This window comes from Mobula hypostoma, chromosome 5 (assembly GCF_963921235.1).
Source record: "Mobula hypostoma chromosome 5, sMobHyp1.1, whole genome shotgun sequence".
In the NCBI taxonomy this organism is placed as follows: domain Eukaryota; kingdom Metazoa; phylum Chordata; class Chondrichthyes; order Myliobatiformes; family Myliobatidae; genus Mobula; species Mobula hypostoma.
Genome location: NC_086101.1, coordinates 125,659,413 through 125,674,309, shown reverse-complemented (window position 1 = coordinate 125,674,309; position 14,897 = coordinate 125,659,413). Strand labels below are relative to the sequence as shown.

The following is a 14,897-nucleotide window of genomic DNA, read 5'->3' as shown; positions in this document are numbered from 1 at the left end:
CCCAGAGGTAGTCTGACCTGGGGTGAAAGCCTATCTGTGTGTGAGTGGGTGGCTGGGTGGGATGGTGAGAAAGGGGCTGGTTTTGCTATTGTTGTCTTGCTTTGTTGTTGTTTCTCCTTGTGTTGTTCTGCTGAACATTGTGGTCATACTATGTTGGCACTGGAATGTGTGGCACCCTTGTGGGCTGTTGCCCAGCAAATCATTTGGTGTATTGGTTGATAACGCAAATAACACATTTCACTGTATGTTTCGATGTTTCAATGTACGTGATTAATAAATCTGAATCTTACTGTAAAGATATCAACAATATTTCTTATACTTACTTTACAAATTTTAGAACATTCTATCAGATCCATACCCTGCATTTTACTTACATTCCAGGTATATGCTACCTGTTGACATTTCTGTAGCTTTTATTACTTTAAATGAACCATAGAAAAGTATCCAAATGTCCATTCTTATTGCAAAGTGAAAGTGATTCAGATGACTACTTCATTTTAAATGCTCATTCTTTCAGTCTTGTTTGCCCGTGTTTGAGTAGATGCTGAAGGCCAGTCCATTTACCCCATTCTATCAGGCTGCTATGTCTGTAAGTGAAGATGCATGCAAATACCAAAAGATTGAACCCAGCTCACATTAATGGACCTGAAGTGAATTCAACTATTTGTGTAAATGGATAATATCAAGCTGCTCAGCGTGAGGTAATCTGTCCAGAAGGAAGCCACTTAAACTAAAATTGACTGAAGCTACATTCCATTGCATAAAGCTGAACAAATATTGATCAGTAGAATATATATTGAAAATATAATAACAATAATAGTGGATCCTGGACAATTTGAATTTAAATTGAATTGAGTTAACTGCAAATTAGATATTGATTTCTACAGGAATCATGCTCTCATTAACAGTTATTTGCATAAAATAAATGTCTCCAGTTATATTTTACCTAGTACTCTAGCTCTGAACTTTAGTGAACAAAAATCATTTTTATTCAATGTAAGCTGGTAAAGACTCATACAAAAACATAATCAGTATGATAGCACCTATCCTTTTGGTGCCAGACAACTCCTTAAAGTTGCAAAATGACATCGAATGATGTATGTTCATGCTTAACATGAAGCAGCCTGAACATCATCCGATTAAAGAGATATTGATGTGTGTAATTAACATTTGCCAGAAGAATTGAGACTGAAACATGGCTAGTGCAATATGACATATAGCAAGGAATCTCATTCCTAGATTTGTTATTCTCCTTCTTGTATAATTTTTAGACGGTTCATTTCAGTGAGCTGAAATATGCCACAAGCTGAAGTGACAGTCCAACAAAACTAATGAAAGTGTTGACAAGAGCTACTAACCAACTTAATATTGCATTGAGAAATAGCAATGAGATACCAGCATGTGAAATCTCCAATTATTTTTGTCCATTAACAGTACATCAGAATAAAAAAATATATATCGTATCAGATTTTCTATGAAATATTCAACTTGGGCAACAATTATCCGGGATGCCAATTTCCTCTGAAATGAAGAAATGTGAAGTGGTACATTAAAATGTCATGCTCCTGGTCGAATTATACTCAGTTGAGTAAAATGCACATCTAACTGGGTTCCAGAATGATGTCTCAACAGAAATGTATGTTTCATGGTTGGTGAATATCATATGTGATTATAATTGCTTCTGTTGCTGCTTAAGCGCACTGAACTGTTGATCTCCAGTGTATCTCCTGGTGCTTTGACAGATAACAGAGGCCACATCAAAGATAGCCAACATATCTGCACAAATAAGTAAGATAGTGAGAATCAAAAACACTTCTCTAGTCAATTTCACTGGCTAATTCTGGGAGCTGTCAGTATTGATTGAGAACATATGAAGTCTCGTGCATCAGGTCAAAAATTTCCCAGAAAATCTCCCATTGGTTACACTTCCTACATGTAATGGAATCAGTTTTCTTTCCTTTTGGATAACATTAGAAAAAGAAAAAGCATCAGGAGTAATAATGGCACAAAATGTCCTCTGGGTGAGGAAATGCCCATCACCAAATATGTCTTGGTTGAAACTCACTTTTGGCTCAGCTGGCCATTTCCTGAGGAATAAAGCTGCAAGACTGGGTCTGTAACATGGGTAGAATGAACCAACAGAGATGTTTACCAAACTGACTTCATTTGTCCAAATCTATCCATCTACACATCTGTCCATGACAATATTATAGGAGTGGCCAATTCACAAACTTGAAAGACAGTCTCCATCGTGTTTCATGACACTAAAATTGTGCTAAAGAGGATAGATTCAGAACAGATCGGGCAACTAAAACTGGGAATTCTTCATTTTGTGTGTGCGTGTGTGTCATCATCAGCAGCATAGTTGTATTGCACCACAATCTGTAGCATCGTTGCTTAGCATATGCTTCACTCTACATTTCAATCTGGATTCAATAATTGGTATGGAGCGGCATGTTGGGAGCTGTATGAGGCAAGTCCAAAGGTGAGATGCCACCCTTGTGAAGCTGTAATGCAAGATTACGTAGCATCATGTGTTGCAGTCTTAAGTGACCACAACACCTCCAGAACAGCTCAACGCTCTTCAATCTTACCATTTTGAGGTGCAAGCAATGGTAGACAACTAAACAGCTAAGGAAGAAGGATATTCTAATAATAACCCAATCTCCAATCTGTGTGCAGAAGTCAAGGCTGAAGTATTGCAATCTCCTTCAGCCAAAACCGAATTTTTCACTTCCTCTTCAGGTCTCCACAAAAGTCAGACTTCAACCTATTGTAATATAATGAATATTGTATTATAATGAATAAAATTACTGGATGCATACTTGCATTTCTGTGCACTTCAATTCTAATTGTGCCTCTAGCCATGCAGTTCTCGCCATTCAAAACACAGACATTAATGTAACAATGAAGAAATTTCCTCAAATATGTTATGTATTAAATTTTGTAAATCATAGAATGAATGTCTGAACAATTCAAATAGGTTTTCAAAGATCGCAGCATGCAGAGTGTCTGAACATGGTAAACATTCTAGGTCTGTTAATTTCTCATGTTTATTGATAGCAGCTGGATTCTTCCTTAGTTTCAGGTGCCACTAACATGAGAATGTCTATTAATGACTGAATGTCTGTTGGTCACTTTGAGAACTAGGTTGATGGATTCTTTTATAGTGTCTGTCAGATCGGCTTGAAGATTTTTTTCCATTCAGGCTTATCATTTATATGTAAGATTAATGCCCTTCTGTAAGTCCAAGAAATGTTATGTCCAGAACAATGGTGGACTGATGGATAAGGAATGAAGACCATTAAAATGTCTAATTAATTTAAAAGGGTTTGATCAACATTGTGTTAATGAAACATTGTAGTGTTTGAATGAAAGAAACCAGGCTGAGTTAATGGCATGAGAACAACAGATCAAAGAAGTTTGTTGGTCTCTGTGTGTCTCTCTATGACAATTGGAACTTATACTTATTGGGATACCATTCCCTGGGTGATTTGGACTTCACCTAGACTGGAAATTGCAATTGGTGCCTAGGACCCAAGGTGGTTTCACGAGTGGGGCGGAATTCGGAGTTCTCCCAACAACAGCAGCAATCAAGTTGTGACTAAGAATCATGAGACTTGAATTCTTTGTGACTTGCTATGTAGTATTTTGTGTGGTTAATTTGTGCTTTCTATTTTATGATAATAAATTAAGTTTTACTTTGTTGTGCTTGTATGTTTATTACCATATCTCTTGGACACTCAGATTGTTTGGGTCTGATCAACCCAGCCCATTCCAATTGCCCACTCAATCAAATCCAGTTAATTTACACCCCAGAGATAGAAGGTGCTGTCAACTGCATGACTTGGTGAGATTTACTCCCCAGTGATCTGCTCACATATGCTCAATCTGTTTTTTTTTCTAGATCTGCTGGGCCTTATTTCATCTTTCTTCACAAAAAAATAATAGACCAAGGAGATGAATTCAAGAGATGAAGGGAGAGTGATTGCCCTTGGCATTGGAACAACATCGATTAAATATGACACTAAGGAACTCTGGTTAAACTGAAGTCAATGGCCTTCAAGGGAAAATAAAGTGCCCAATGGCTGTAGTCATTCTGTGCACATTGAAAGATGATTATGGTTGTTGAATTGCAGTCATGCCAGCCCAAGTATATTGCTCCAGGAGTTCTTCAGGTTTTGAGTCCAACTCCTTTAGCAAATTTATTAATGACCTTCCATTGTTTCTCCATCTGCTGCAATAGTAGAGCTCTAACAACAACAGGCAAGAAGCTCAACACTTGCTCAGAGAAAGTCGCCCAGTTGATAAGTACCCTATCCATGATACTAAACTTGTCATTGTAGTACACTGTGTACTATCTAGCAAATACACACCTGTTATTTGTAAGGGCTATTCGAACAGCACCTCCAAAATTTATTACTGTTACTACCAGCAGGTGGTCAGCAAATGCATAGGAATACAATCTTCAGAAGACTTACCAAATAGAACTCATCAGCATATCTTGTAAATTTCAGTTTTCTCCCACTTAACAAAGACATATGTTTGCTAGTTCAACTGTCTTCTGCTAATTAATTCCAACTGTATTGTATTAAATTTTGTAAAACATTGAATGAATGTCTAAACAATTCAAATGACAATTTAACTTTTTATGAGCTCGCAGCATGTAGAGATTTTGTACAAGGTAAACACCAAGTTTGTTAATGTCTAATGTTTGTTGATAGCAGCTGGATTCTTTCTTAGTCTCAGGCACCATTAGCATGAGAATGTCTGAGAATGACTAAACATCTGTTGGTCTCTTTGAGATCTGGCAAAAGGGACCAAAGTATTCGGGCTCTCACGACCAGACTATGTAACAGTTTCTTCCCCAAAGTCATCAGACTCCTCAATACCCAGAGCCTGGACTGACACCTCTATTTATTTATAATTATAAACCTACTGCCCTCTACTGTGCATATTGTCTTGTTTATTAATTATTGTAATGCCTGCACCGTTTTGTGCACTTTATGCAGTTCTGGGTAGGTCTGTAGTCTAGTGTAGTTTTGTGTTGTTTTTTACTTAGTTCAGTGTAGTTTTTGTATTGTTCATGTAGCACCATGGTCTTGAAAAACATTGCCTTGTTTTTACTGTGTACTGTACCAACAGTTATGGTCGAAGTGACAATAAAAAGTGACTTGACTTGACTTGACTTGGTTGATGGATGCTCTCTTAGTGTCTGTCAAATTGGCTTGACAGATCCTTTTTTGCATTTGGGCTTATCACTTGTATGTAATATTAATGTTCTTTATAAATCAAAGGAATGTTCTGTCCAAAACATTGGTGGACTGATGGATTAGGAATGACCATCAAAGTGTTAAAGTCTCTGATTGATCTATAAGGGTATAGGGAACACTGTGTTAATGAACACATATTTTGCTTGAATGAAAGAATCCAGATATAATTAATGTAAGAACAGAGTTTGTCAGTCTCTGTTTGTCTGTCTATGCTTGTGGAACTCGTATATATTGGGGTACCTTCTCTGGTTCATTGGACTTCAACTAAGAACCAGAAATTGTGACCGGTGTCTGGGATTCACGAGTGTGTTGAAATTCGGAGTTGCCCTGACAATTATGACAATCGAGTGGTGACTAAGAATCATGAGCCCTGAAATCATTGTGTTACATTTTGTGTGGTTTATTTGTGCTTTCTATTTTATGATAATAAATTAAGGTTCAGTTACTTTGTTGTGCTTGTACACTTACTACCACATCTCCTGGACATTTGAATAATTTGGGTCTGATTAACCCATCCCATTACACCAATATAGGTGAGTGACAGGAGAGTGAAAGAAGAGTTGATGGCCATGAGAGAAAGAAAATCTTACAGAGAAAATAAATAAGGATTTCTAGGACTGTTCTTACTGTTCTCAAAGACTCAAAGGACCAAATTGCTTCTTCCAAATGAATATAAAATATGAGCAGTAATGTAATATTGAGTCAATTCACAACCTTCAGCTTTCTCAAAGTCAATTAGAAAAATTTAAGCAACACACATCAAAGTTCACCAGCAACTTTGATGTGTGTTGCTTGAATTTCCAGCATCTGCAGATTTCCTCATGTTTGCGTAGAAAAAGTGAATAAATGTTGGTCTTGCTAATACTGTGAATATGCTTAAAATGAGAAAAGTCAGAACTAATCTAGGAGAAGGTTAGAATCACAGAATTTCACAACACTAGAAACACAAAAACTGTATGAGTTTTTGAGTTCTCTACTCAACATCCTAAATAGATACTCAGCACTTATGTCCAGAAAATGCTATCATGTTCTAAGGATATTTTCTCATTGTCTAGCATGAGAAATATTAAATTTCCAGCTGTGATCATGCTGTATGGGTTCAAGAACTGCTCCTTTACAATACACTGGTAATGGGGTCATAGTGACTTGCTATGGGGTCATAATGCACTAAAGTGGCTTGAAAATGATAGTTTGACGTTGGTTTCCATTTGTACTGAGTGTTGCCTCAATTACACTCAATTTGTTTCTGGAAGCTATACATTAAAGATTGATTTTTGTTTCTGATATCCCAATTGTTCAGATTTATTGTTCATATTATTTATGAATAATAGCAGGAAGATGAGTGAAGAGTCTTTAGAAATACTATGATAACTGAGCTTACAAGTTACAATCTGCAGAGACTGATTAAAAACCATACGAGATAGCTTGCAAATTGGGAAAATCTTAGCAATAATCCAACAGCTCCCCAGAAGGGAAGTATCATGAGGAGCTAGTTATGAGGAAGGGTCTTGACCTGAAACAGGAACTGTCTATTTCCCTCCATGGATGCTGCCTGACTGGCTGAGTTCCTTTAGCACTTTGTGTGTTGCTATCAATTTCAAATAGTTATATACTTAACAAATTGCTTCAGAATATCAAATTTATTTGATTAAAAGAAATATATTGAAATTTCTCTACAGAGTTTCTCAATATTTTACTCAATACTTCTAAGCATCAAAATACATATCAAGAAACATGACTTGTCTTCATCTCAATGTAATTGAAAAATTTAGACAGGTTGGTCCTTAAATACATGGGTACTATGATATAACAAAAAATTAAAATATGAAAACTCCACTACGCACAAAGTAAAAGCTTAAGTGTAAAATAAGAGCTGAAAGTCATTTAAGATCTATCCAAATTCTCATGCGGTTGAAATCTCAGTGGAAGACTTTATCCTATCAGATTATAACATTTTCCAAACTTATTTCCATGGAAATAAATACTTAAATATATGCTCTAGTTTGCACAAATGTCAAAGATTTAGTCACTCAGCTGACAAAGTAATGCAGATCCTTTTGAAATCCAATAGTCGCTGTCTTTTTTTGATGGCAATAGCACAGTTACAACAAAGTTTGTAGAATGACCTGCAATCAGAGAAGAAGAATGTATCCTTTCTTATGATGATTATCAATCACCAAAATCCTAAAATATGACACTGCATTTTTTCCACTGATTTCAAGAATGTCAGGCGCAATCAACAAGACAGGCTTGTTGAATACCGTTTCAAGCTATCAACTGCTATTGGACTATAACTTTGAAATTATTTATGGAGAAGGGTGTGAAAACTCAATCATTTGAAGCAATTGCTGAAGATGCTCAAAAATCTAAAAAAAAAAGATAGTACTGCAAACACTCATCAAATCTGTGATGAAAGTATGTTTGGATTGGTGCTTGAAGAATTTTATCATCAACTATTTCAAAGAAAAGTAGATGGCTATGGAAATACTCAAGAGGGGTAAGTCACTGGGGCTGGCCAGGCTAATAACCTTCAATCAGACTTGGTTGATGTATATGGTTAAACAGATTAGAAGACCTAAAGGTCAGAAGGAGAAAAAGAAGTGGGAAACATTGGCCTGATGATGATTAAGTGAGAGAAGTGATAATACTGCAAGTCGCTAAAGCATTAATCCCTGCGATATGAGGATAAAATATATAACGAATTAACAGAGGTTATTATTTGCTAATTCAAACAAAATAGCAGACTAGGGAAGCCATGAACAATCCAGAAAAATAAGGATCCTAGTAGAGGAAAAGGCAGACTTTCAATCACTCTGCCTTTCTCTTTTATCCCACATCTGCAATGCATCTTACCCAAATACTAATCCACAAGTCCCTCTAGTTTCCTAAGCATTGGATTAAAAGTTATTCCAAAGAAATGTGATCATAAAGTATTAAAATTGATTAAGCTACTTGGGCTGACCAGCTAATGAATTAAAAGCTGGTAGTACATTGGGTGGGAATTGCAATGAGATATCTCTCAAATGCACCAGCCGCTGGATGAAGCAAGTAAATGTGAATTTGAGAAGAACCCACAGTGATCCAATTCAATCTCAGCTGTTCCTGTCATTCATTTTTTCTTCTCAATGGCATATAATGAGTGTAGTTGATGGGGTAAGGAAGTAAAGAGGAACAACATCCAATAGTCAGTACTTGCTTGCTGCTTTTTGCCAGTGTTGGCTGTAACAAAGCTACCGTATCATCTGTCTCCTTAACAGTACAGTCAGAAATTCTTAACCTGCTATTAACTGCTTGGTCACTCGACTAACTCCACCCTACTGACTTCTCCCCTCTACCAGAAGACAAATAGTAATTGAGATTCTCTCAAAATAAATTCCTCCGGAAAACCATTGGATTGGGTTTGAATGTGTCTTGGAGGTGACCTTGGAGTTAGGTTTGAAACATCAACTGATACTAGATTCTATTTGCAGGAACAGGAGGAGATTACCTGTTGTTGAAAGAGTTCCTGCTCTGGCAGCTGTCTTGTAGAGTGGTGCCTGATACAGCGATGGACTTGGTTCATAATTCTGTGAAGGCTCAAAGTGTAAAACCGGCAAAACAGAATGCATCACTTTAGGTAAGGAATCTTCTATCACCATTTGTTTATCATCCCAACGAAAAGCATCCATGTACATTCCATGAACTAGAACTCCATCTTTAGGGGAAGGCAACTTGTGGAAAGAGAAATCATAGATGTAGAGTAGATACCAGAATGAATATAATTAAATATATCATTATACATATTTAACTGATTTGTACTTATTTTACAAATTATATTTATAGATCTGGGGAAACCTTTCCTGTGGACCATTTGCCAATCAATAAATTTATTCCCTCTTTAGTCCTTTTAGCAGTCCACCTCTGACACCCACTTGTCAAATATTTGCATATCCATTTCCCTTCACATAGCACCTTCCTTTGCAACCACAGGAGATGCAATACCTGCCATTATACTTCCTTCCTTCCTACGATTCATGTTCCCAACTGAAATAGTGAGCTGCATGTTGTTCAACCTAACTGTACAATGCAGCTTTCTTCCTTTTGAGAAACTTTCTTTCTTTCTTTTTAAATCTTTTTATTGAGTAAGTATACAAAAAAGGTAAGCCATATAAACATTAATACAATGTTAAAGTACAATAAAATTCCAAAAGATAACAATACCAAAAAGAAAATACTACAAACAATGTAATTTAAGCATAAGAAACCAAGATAACATAATAGTATACTTGAGAAACTTAATGTAGATCAGACTGCAGAATGCTTCTCTTCAGTTTGCAAATGTCAGTCAGTCCATCATCCTGCCACTAATGATTTTAATTCTCTGTTTTTCAACAGGTCAGACACTTCTCTGCCAAATCTCCAATGCTGTTCTATTGAAGCTAAATGCCCTTTTTCAAATTGACACTTCTACACTCAGCAGTGAATTTGACAATTTCAGACCACATTTCAGGAAATCTGATCTTTTGGCTGTCCTCCTCCTACCTGCATACAGGCAGAGGCTAAAAAGGTACCGGAGGTAAGGACAACAAAGTGGTCACGGGAGGCAGAGGAGTGGCTCACTTTCAAGGACTGTACAGCTCATGCTCTCAGTATCGTTTTTTCCCTATCTATCTATCTATCTATCTATCTATCTATTTATTTATTTATTTTTGCTTCATTTTTGTATTTGTATAGTTTGTCTTCTTTCGCACATTAGTTTTGCTTGTCAGTCTTTATTTTGTTCATGTCTTTTTGATTAACTACTGTATTTTGTTCTACTGTGAATGGCTGCAAGAAAATGAATCTCAGGGTAGTATTTGTTGATGTACATACGTTGATAATAAATTAACTTTGAATTTACCATTGAACATATTACTGATGATTTCATCTACTGCTAATAATTCTACCACTCACATTCGCCCCTTCTTTAGACCTACATTTGTTATTTTTACATATTCCATTACCATCCTCTTTTCCCCTGATATATCATTATGTTTATTATTTAATTAATCCTTCCTTCTACTTTTAAACCCTTTTTTTTAAGTTGAGAAGCAAATGTGTCTTCATGTCAGGAATAAGGCTACAGATATATGTTCCAAAAACAAAGACATCTGAAAAAATTTTTAAGACCTTCCAATATATAGAATTTTGCAAAAATACTTTTGCTGCGGGGTGTGCTTATAAGCAAATATTTATTATCCACAGACGACAGAAAATCAGATAATGAGCTGAAGTTGGATTCCTTCATGCAAAAGTAATTTAGAGAAAACATTGAGAAGAGTCATCATGAGAGCGTCCCAAGAGATTATGAATATCCAGGTGCACAACTTGATTTTCTTCTCTGTAGAATACAGAACAGCACAGCATACGAATGGACCAAATGACACACCATCCTGATTTGAAAATATAATGTTGTTCTTCCATTTTTACCTGATCAAGGTCCTGGAGCACCCTTCCCAATAGTTTTGAGGGAGCACCTTCACCAGTAAGTCTGCAATGGTTCAAGGAGGGGTCTCACCACGACCTTCTCAGATATATAATTATGAATGGGCACCAAATGCCAGGTCCCAAAAGGTAAATAAATATTATCAAATGAAAATTACAATATTGTAACCTTTTTCAAATGAAATTTTGAAATTACCAAGTCATCCATTGAGAGAGTGTCTCCATATTTCAAAGCTCTGACAGCTTCAGCAACTTCTATTGCATCTCGGTAGGCAGGAAGGATGTTGTAACGAAAGCTAAGTCCATCAATCGGTAGGTTGTATTTCCTGGCGTGGTTCTGAAGTGTGCCTGAAACAGAAGAAAGGTAAATTTGTACAGGGTTGAGGGTGGGGGATGGAATTTGCTAAGACCAACACTTCTTTGAAGATTTGAAGATCTTAGAAGATTAGAGCACTTGTTACAGTTCTCTGATGGACGTAGAGACTTAATTTGTATGAGTGAAAGAAGTATTTGTGAGGCATGAGGAGAATGATGAAACACAAGGGTTCTGTTTTATTTTGGTTTAATTACTGCCAGGAATAGCAGTAGAGTTCCTGTAGTTATGACTTGTCCATGAAATGTTATGGCTACCATCATTTTGAAAGGGATTTTATTTTTCCTGTCACCCTATTTAATGATGCCAATATATTTTATTCTTATGGAAGAAATTGAATTTCCACATCCTGAAATTCTGATATACCCTGTTATTGCACTCAATAATTTGCTGACATTTGATTTATTCCCAATGAAATGCCTGAAAGTCTAAAGATGTAAAAATAAAGATTAGCTTTATTTGTTACATGTATATGAAAACATCAAAACATGCAGTGAAATGCATTGTTCTCTGACAACAATCAACACAGTCCAAGGATTGTGCTGGGGGTGCCTGAAAGTGTTGCCACACTTCTGACGCCAACATAGTATGCCCACAGTTCACTAACCCTAACAGTATGTCTTTGGAATGTGGAGGAAACCAAGGCACCTGGAAGAATCTCACCTGGCTACGGGAAGAATGTACAAATGCCTTACAGATAGCGGCAGGAATCAAACCCCAATCAGTGATCACTGGCACTGTAAAGCAACTGCACAAACTGATAGTCTACCGAGTCACCATGAGAATCAGAGAGCTTCAGATGGTTCATTATAGGAGGTGAGAGAGAAACTTCTCTCAGACTCTGTTTTACTTTAAAGGTCTCCAGTTGTAAAATATATTTTTTCACATCACACCAAAAGGGCAAGGGCTCGTGAAAGAGAAAAAACATTTGCTGAAGAAAGATTTTCCCATCTCAATACTGGCAGTCGATAGCCTATGGGAAAGTAGAATAGGGAAGATGATTAGAGAGCAATACTCTAAAATGATGAAAGTTGATACAGAGGTATTTTAATTACTTTGCAGTGGAAACTTTTAGTATGGTAGACCAGAACAAATTACAAGACATTTAAAACAAAAATTTCAGAACATATAATTGACAAACAAATTTAACACAGAAGACAATGATGCATTATATTTTTAGAAGGAAAATATGTGATGCTGAGGCTTTATAAGACACTGGTGAGGACTTGAGTATTGTGAACAGTTTTGGGCCCTTCATCTTAGAAAAGATATGCTGGCATTGGAGAAGGTCTAGTGGAGGTTCACAAGGATGATTCCAGGAATGAAAGGGTTATCATACAAAGAACGTTTGATGGCTCCAGGTCTGTACTCGCTGGAATTCAGAAGGATGAGGGGTGATCTCATTGAAACCTTTTGAATGTTGAAAGTTCTAGACAGAGTAGATGTGGAAAGGATGTTTCCCATGGTGGGAGAGTCTAGGACAAGAGGGCTCAACCTCAAGATAGAGGGGCATCCTTTCAAAACAGATGTGGAGGAATTTCTTTAGCCAAAGGGTGGTGAATTTGTGGAATTTATTGCCACATGCAGCTGTGGAGGCCAGGTCATTGGGTGTATTTAAGGCAGAGATTGATAGGTTCTTGATTGGACATGGCATCAAAGGTTACGGGGAGAAGGCTGGGAACTGGGGTTGAGGAGGAGAAAAAAAAGGATCAGCCATGATTGAGTGGTGGAGCAGACTCGATGCGCCAGATGGCCTAATTCTAATCCTGCGTCTTATGGTCTAAAATAATTAATATTTGTAAAGAGCTCAAAAAAGGAGCAGTAATAATAGCAACAATGGGATCTTGGGAGAAGTAAACTGACATTCTAAAAAAGTGTGGTGAATATTTCCAACATTGTTTGGTGATGCAGGTTAAAAGGGTAACTAAAAAATGCAAACCAAACACTGGAATTTACTTTCACAGGAGTAACAATGAAAAGCAGAAAAGCTATTATAAGCAACACACACAAAATGCTGGGACAAGTCAAGCAGTATCTAGTGAGAAGAATAAAAAATTGACACTTTGGTCAAAGATTCTCTATCGATAATGCTATAATAAAACAAAAATTGCAGAACAGTTTTTGACCAGATTAGAAATGCTTGATTTATGCATAGTCCGTCCATATGAATGAGCATTAGGGAGAAAGGTGCCAGCTGTTATAGGACTGCCGGCATCTTCAGTCATGTAGAAACTCAGTTCAGCAACATTCCTGACTTGTAAACTGTTCAGATCACCAGCATTCCCCAGGAACAGAACCCTGTTGTAACCAGGGGAGGACCTGTATTGAACTTTGATGAGAACAAAGTTCTGACATTACAAAACAAGATGGTGGAGATGGTGTTGGGAAGGAATTAAAAGGGCAGAACCAGGAAAATGAGATTCTGGTGTTTAAATCCAAGATTCTTTTGGAGGTCAGGAACAAGGCATACACTAAAACTTATTGCTTCATGATAGTTTTATTAAGAGTTGACAGAATGAGGAGAAAAGGAATAGGGCAGTGACAGCGGGCCTCACTACTTGAAGAAGAGAGACACTGATGATGGTGCCTCGCATAAAACAGCTACTTTTACCCCCAAAGATAAGATTGCATTAAAGTCAGAGGAGGACGTTAATAAGCTTGTCGACTATACAATTGTCAAATAAAGTTTAATACAGATAAATGAGTCACTAATACCAGTCACCAATCCCACTCTACAGAACTGTTCAGACCATCTCTGGCACACAGGAGGTATAGATTCATTAGACCAAATTACCTCCGGCCAGTACTAATTTACTTTTTAACTAATAAGGTTTGCAATGCATTTTAGATATATTTTCATTAATATTATATGTAGCCCCCTAGTAAGCCTCAGGCTCGCTCAGCTCACTTTCGTCCGGGGTAGCAGCCTTCAGCCCCGCCAAACTGGGTAATCAAGTTTGTGTGGATACTGTGTGATGTACCCCACCCCGCCAAATAACAGATAAAACACCATATGCGATTAAATTATTACACTTTATAGATCTTACTGGAACTACATAATTAATAGAGATAAAATATAAAAGGAAAGTAAAAGGTGCCAAACTTATCAAAGTTCAAACACTTCATGCACAACAATTGGAGCTCAATTAACGGAGTCTTCTTTCCACCATTCAATCCCCTCTGACCTCCTCGACCCGCCACCTGGGACTAACCACGGTGGTCAAGCAGAAGCTCCACATGAGCCTCTCTTCATCTCCTCTCCCTGTCGAAGACCCTGGGCCTCGGACTACCGCTCGGGGTCCGTTCCACTGCCCATCTTACAGCATCACGTCTCCTCTCTCTGTCCCCATCGTGCCTTCTGCCTCAAAGCCCGTGCAAAAAATAGCATATAGTAACACAAGGAAGAATAACATCTATCCCAATTGGTTAGCAAATGAATACAATTCTCTTATCAGTAATTATAACCCAAACAAGCTGTGAGAGAGAAGCACTTTCTCAGCAGTTAACATAACAAAGAAGCTATTTTATTCTAACATGACAAGGAAGCCATTTTTATTAGCCTTAGCAGTAACATAAAAAAAGAAACCCCTTACACTCTCCCCCCACCAATTTTAGGCATGGCCTTATGACTTCTAAATAACTCGCCAACCATTCCTGCAGACACAAAAACCCAATCCAGGTACAAACAGTCACATTGCTCCCCAAACAGTAGACCTTACGCCCTGTTCCACGAGCGCTACATAGGCCAACCTATCTGGGAGTTTCCTAATCCTCCGAGATCTCCGTAC

General features: G+C 37.3%; 1 protein-coding gene across 1 annotated transcript in view; it reads right to left on the bottom strand.

The window, feature by feature from the left end:
* Positions 1-7,032: 7,032 nt before the first annotated feature.
* dnah6 (dynein, axonemal, heavy chain 6) overlaps positions 7,033-14,897 on the bottom strand; it is a 402,938-nt gene continuing 395,073 nt past the window's right edge. The window contains exons 76-78 of the mRNA XM_063047640.1: positions 10,933-11,084; positions 8,761-8,983; positions 7,033-7,399 (exon numbers count right to left, since the gene is read on the bottom strand). Coding sequence (XP_062903710.1) covers positions 7,296-7,399; positions 8,761-8,983; positions 10,933-11,084 — 479 coding nt within the window. The 3' untranslated portion in view covers positions 7,033-7,295. The remainder of the gene's footprint in view (positions 7,400-8,760; positions 8,984-10,932; positions 11,085-14,897) is intronic.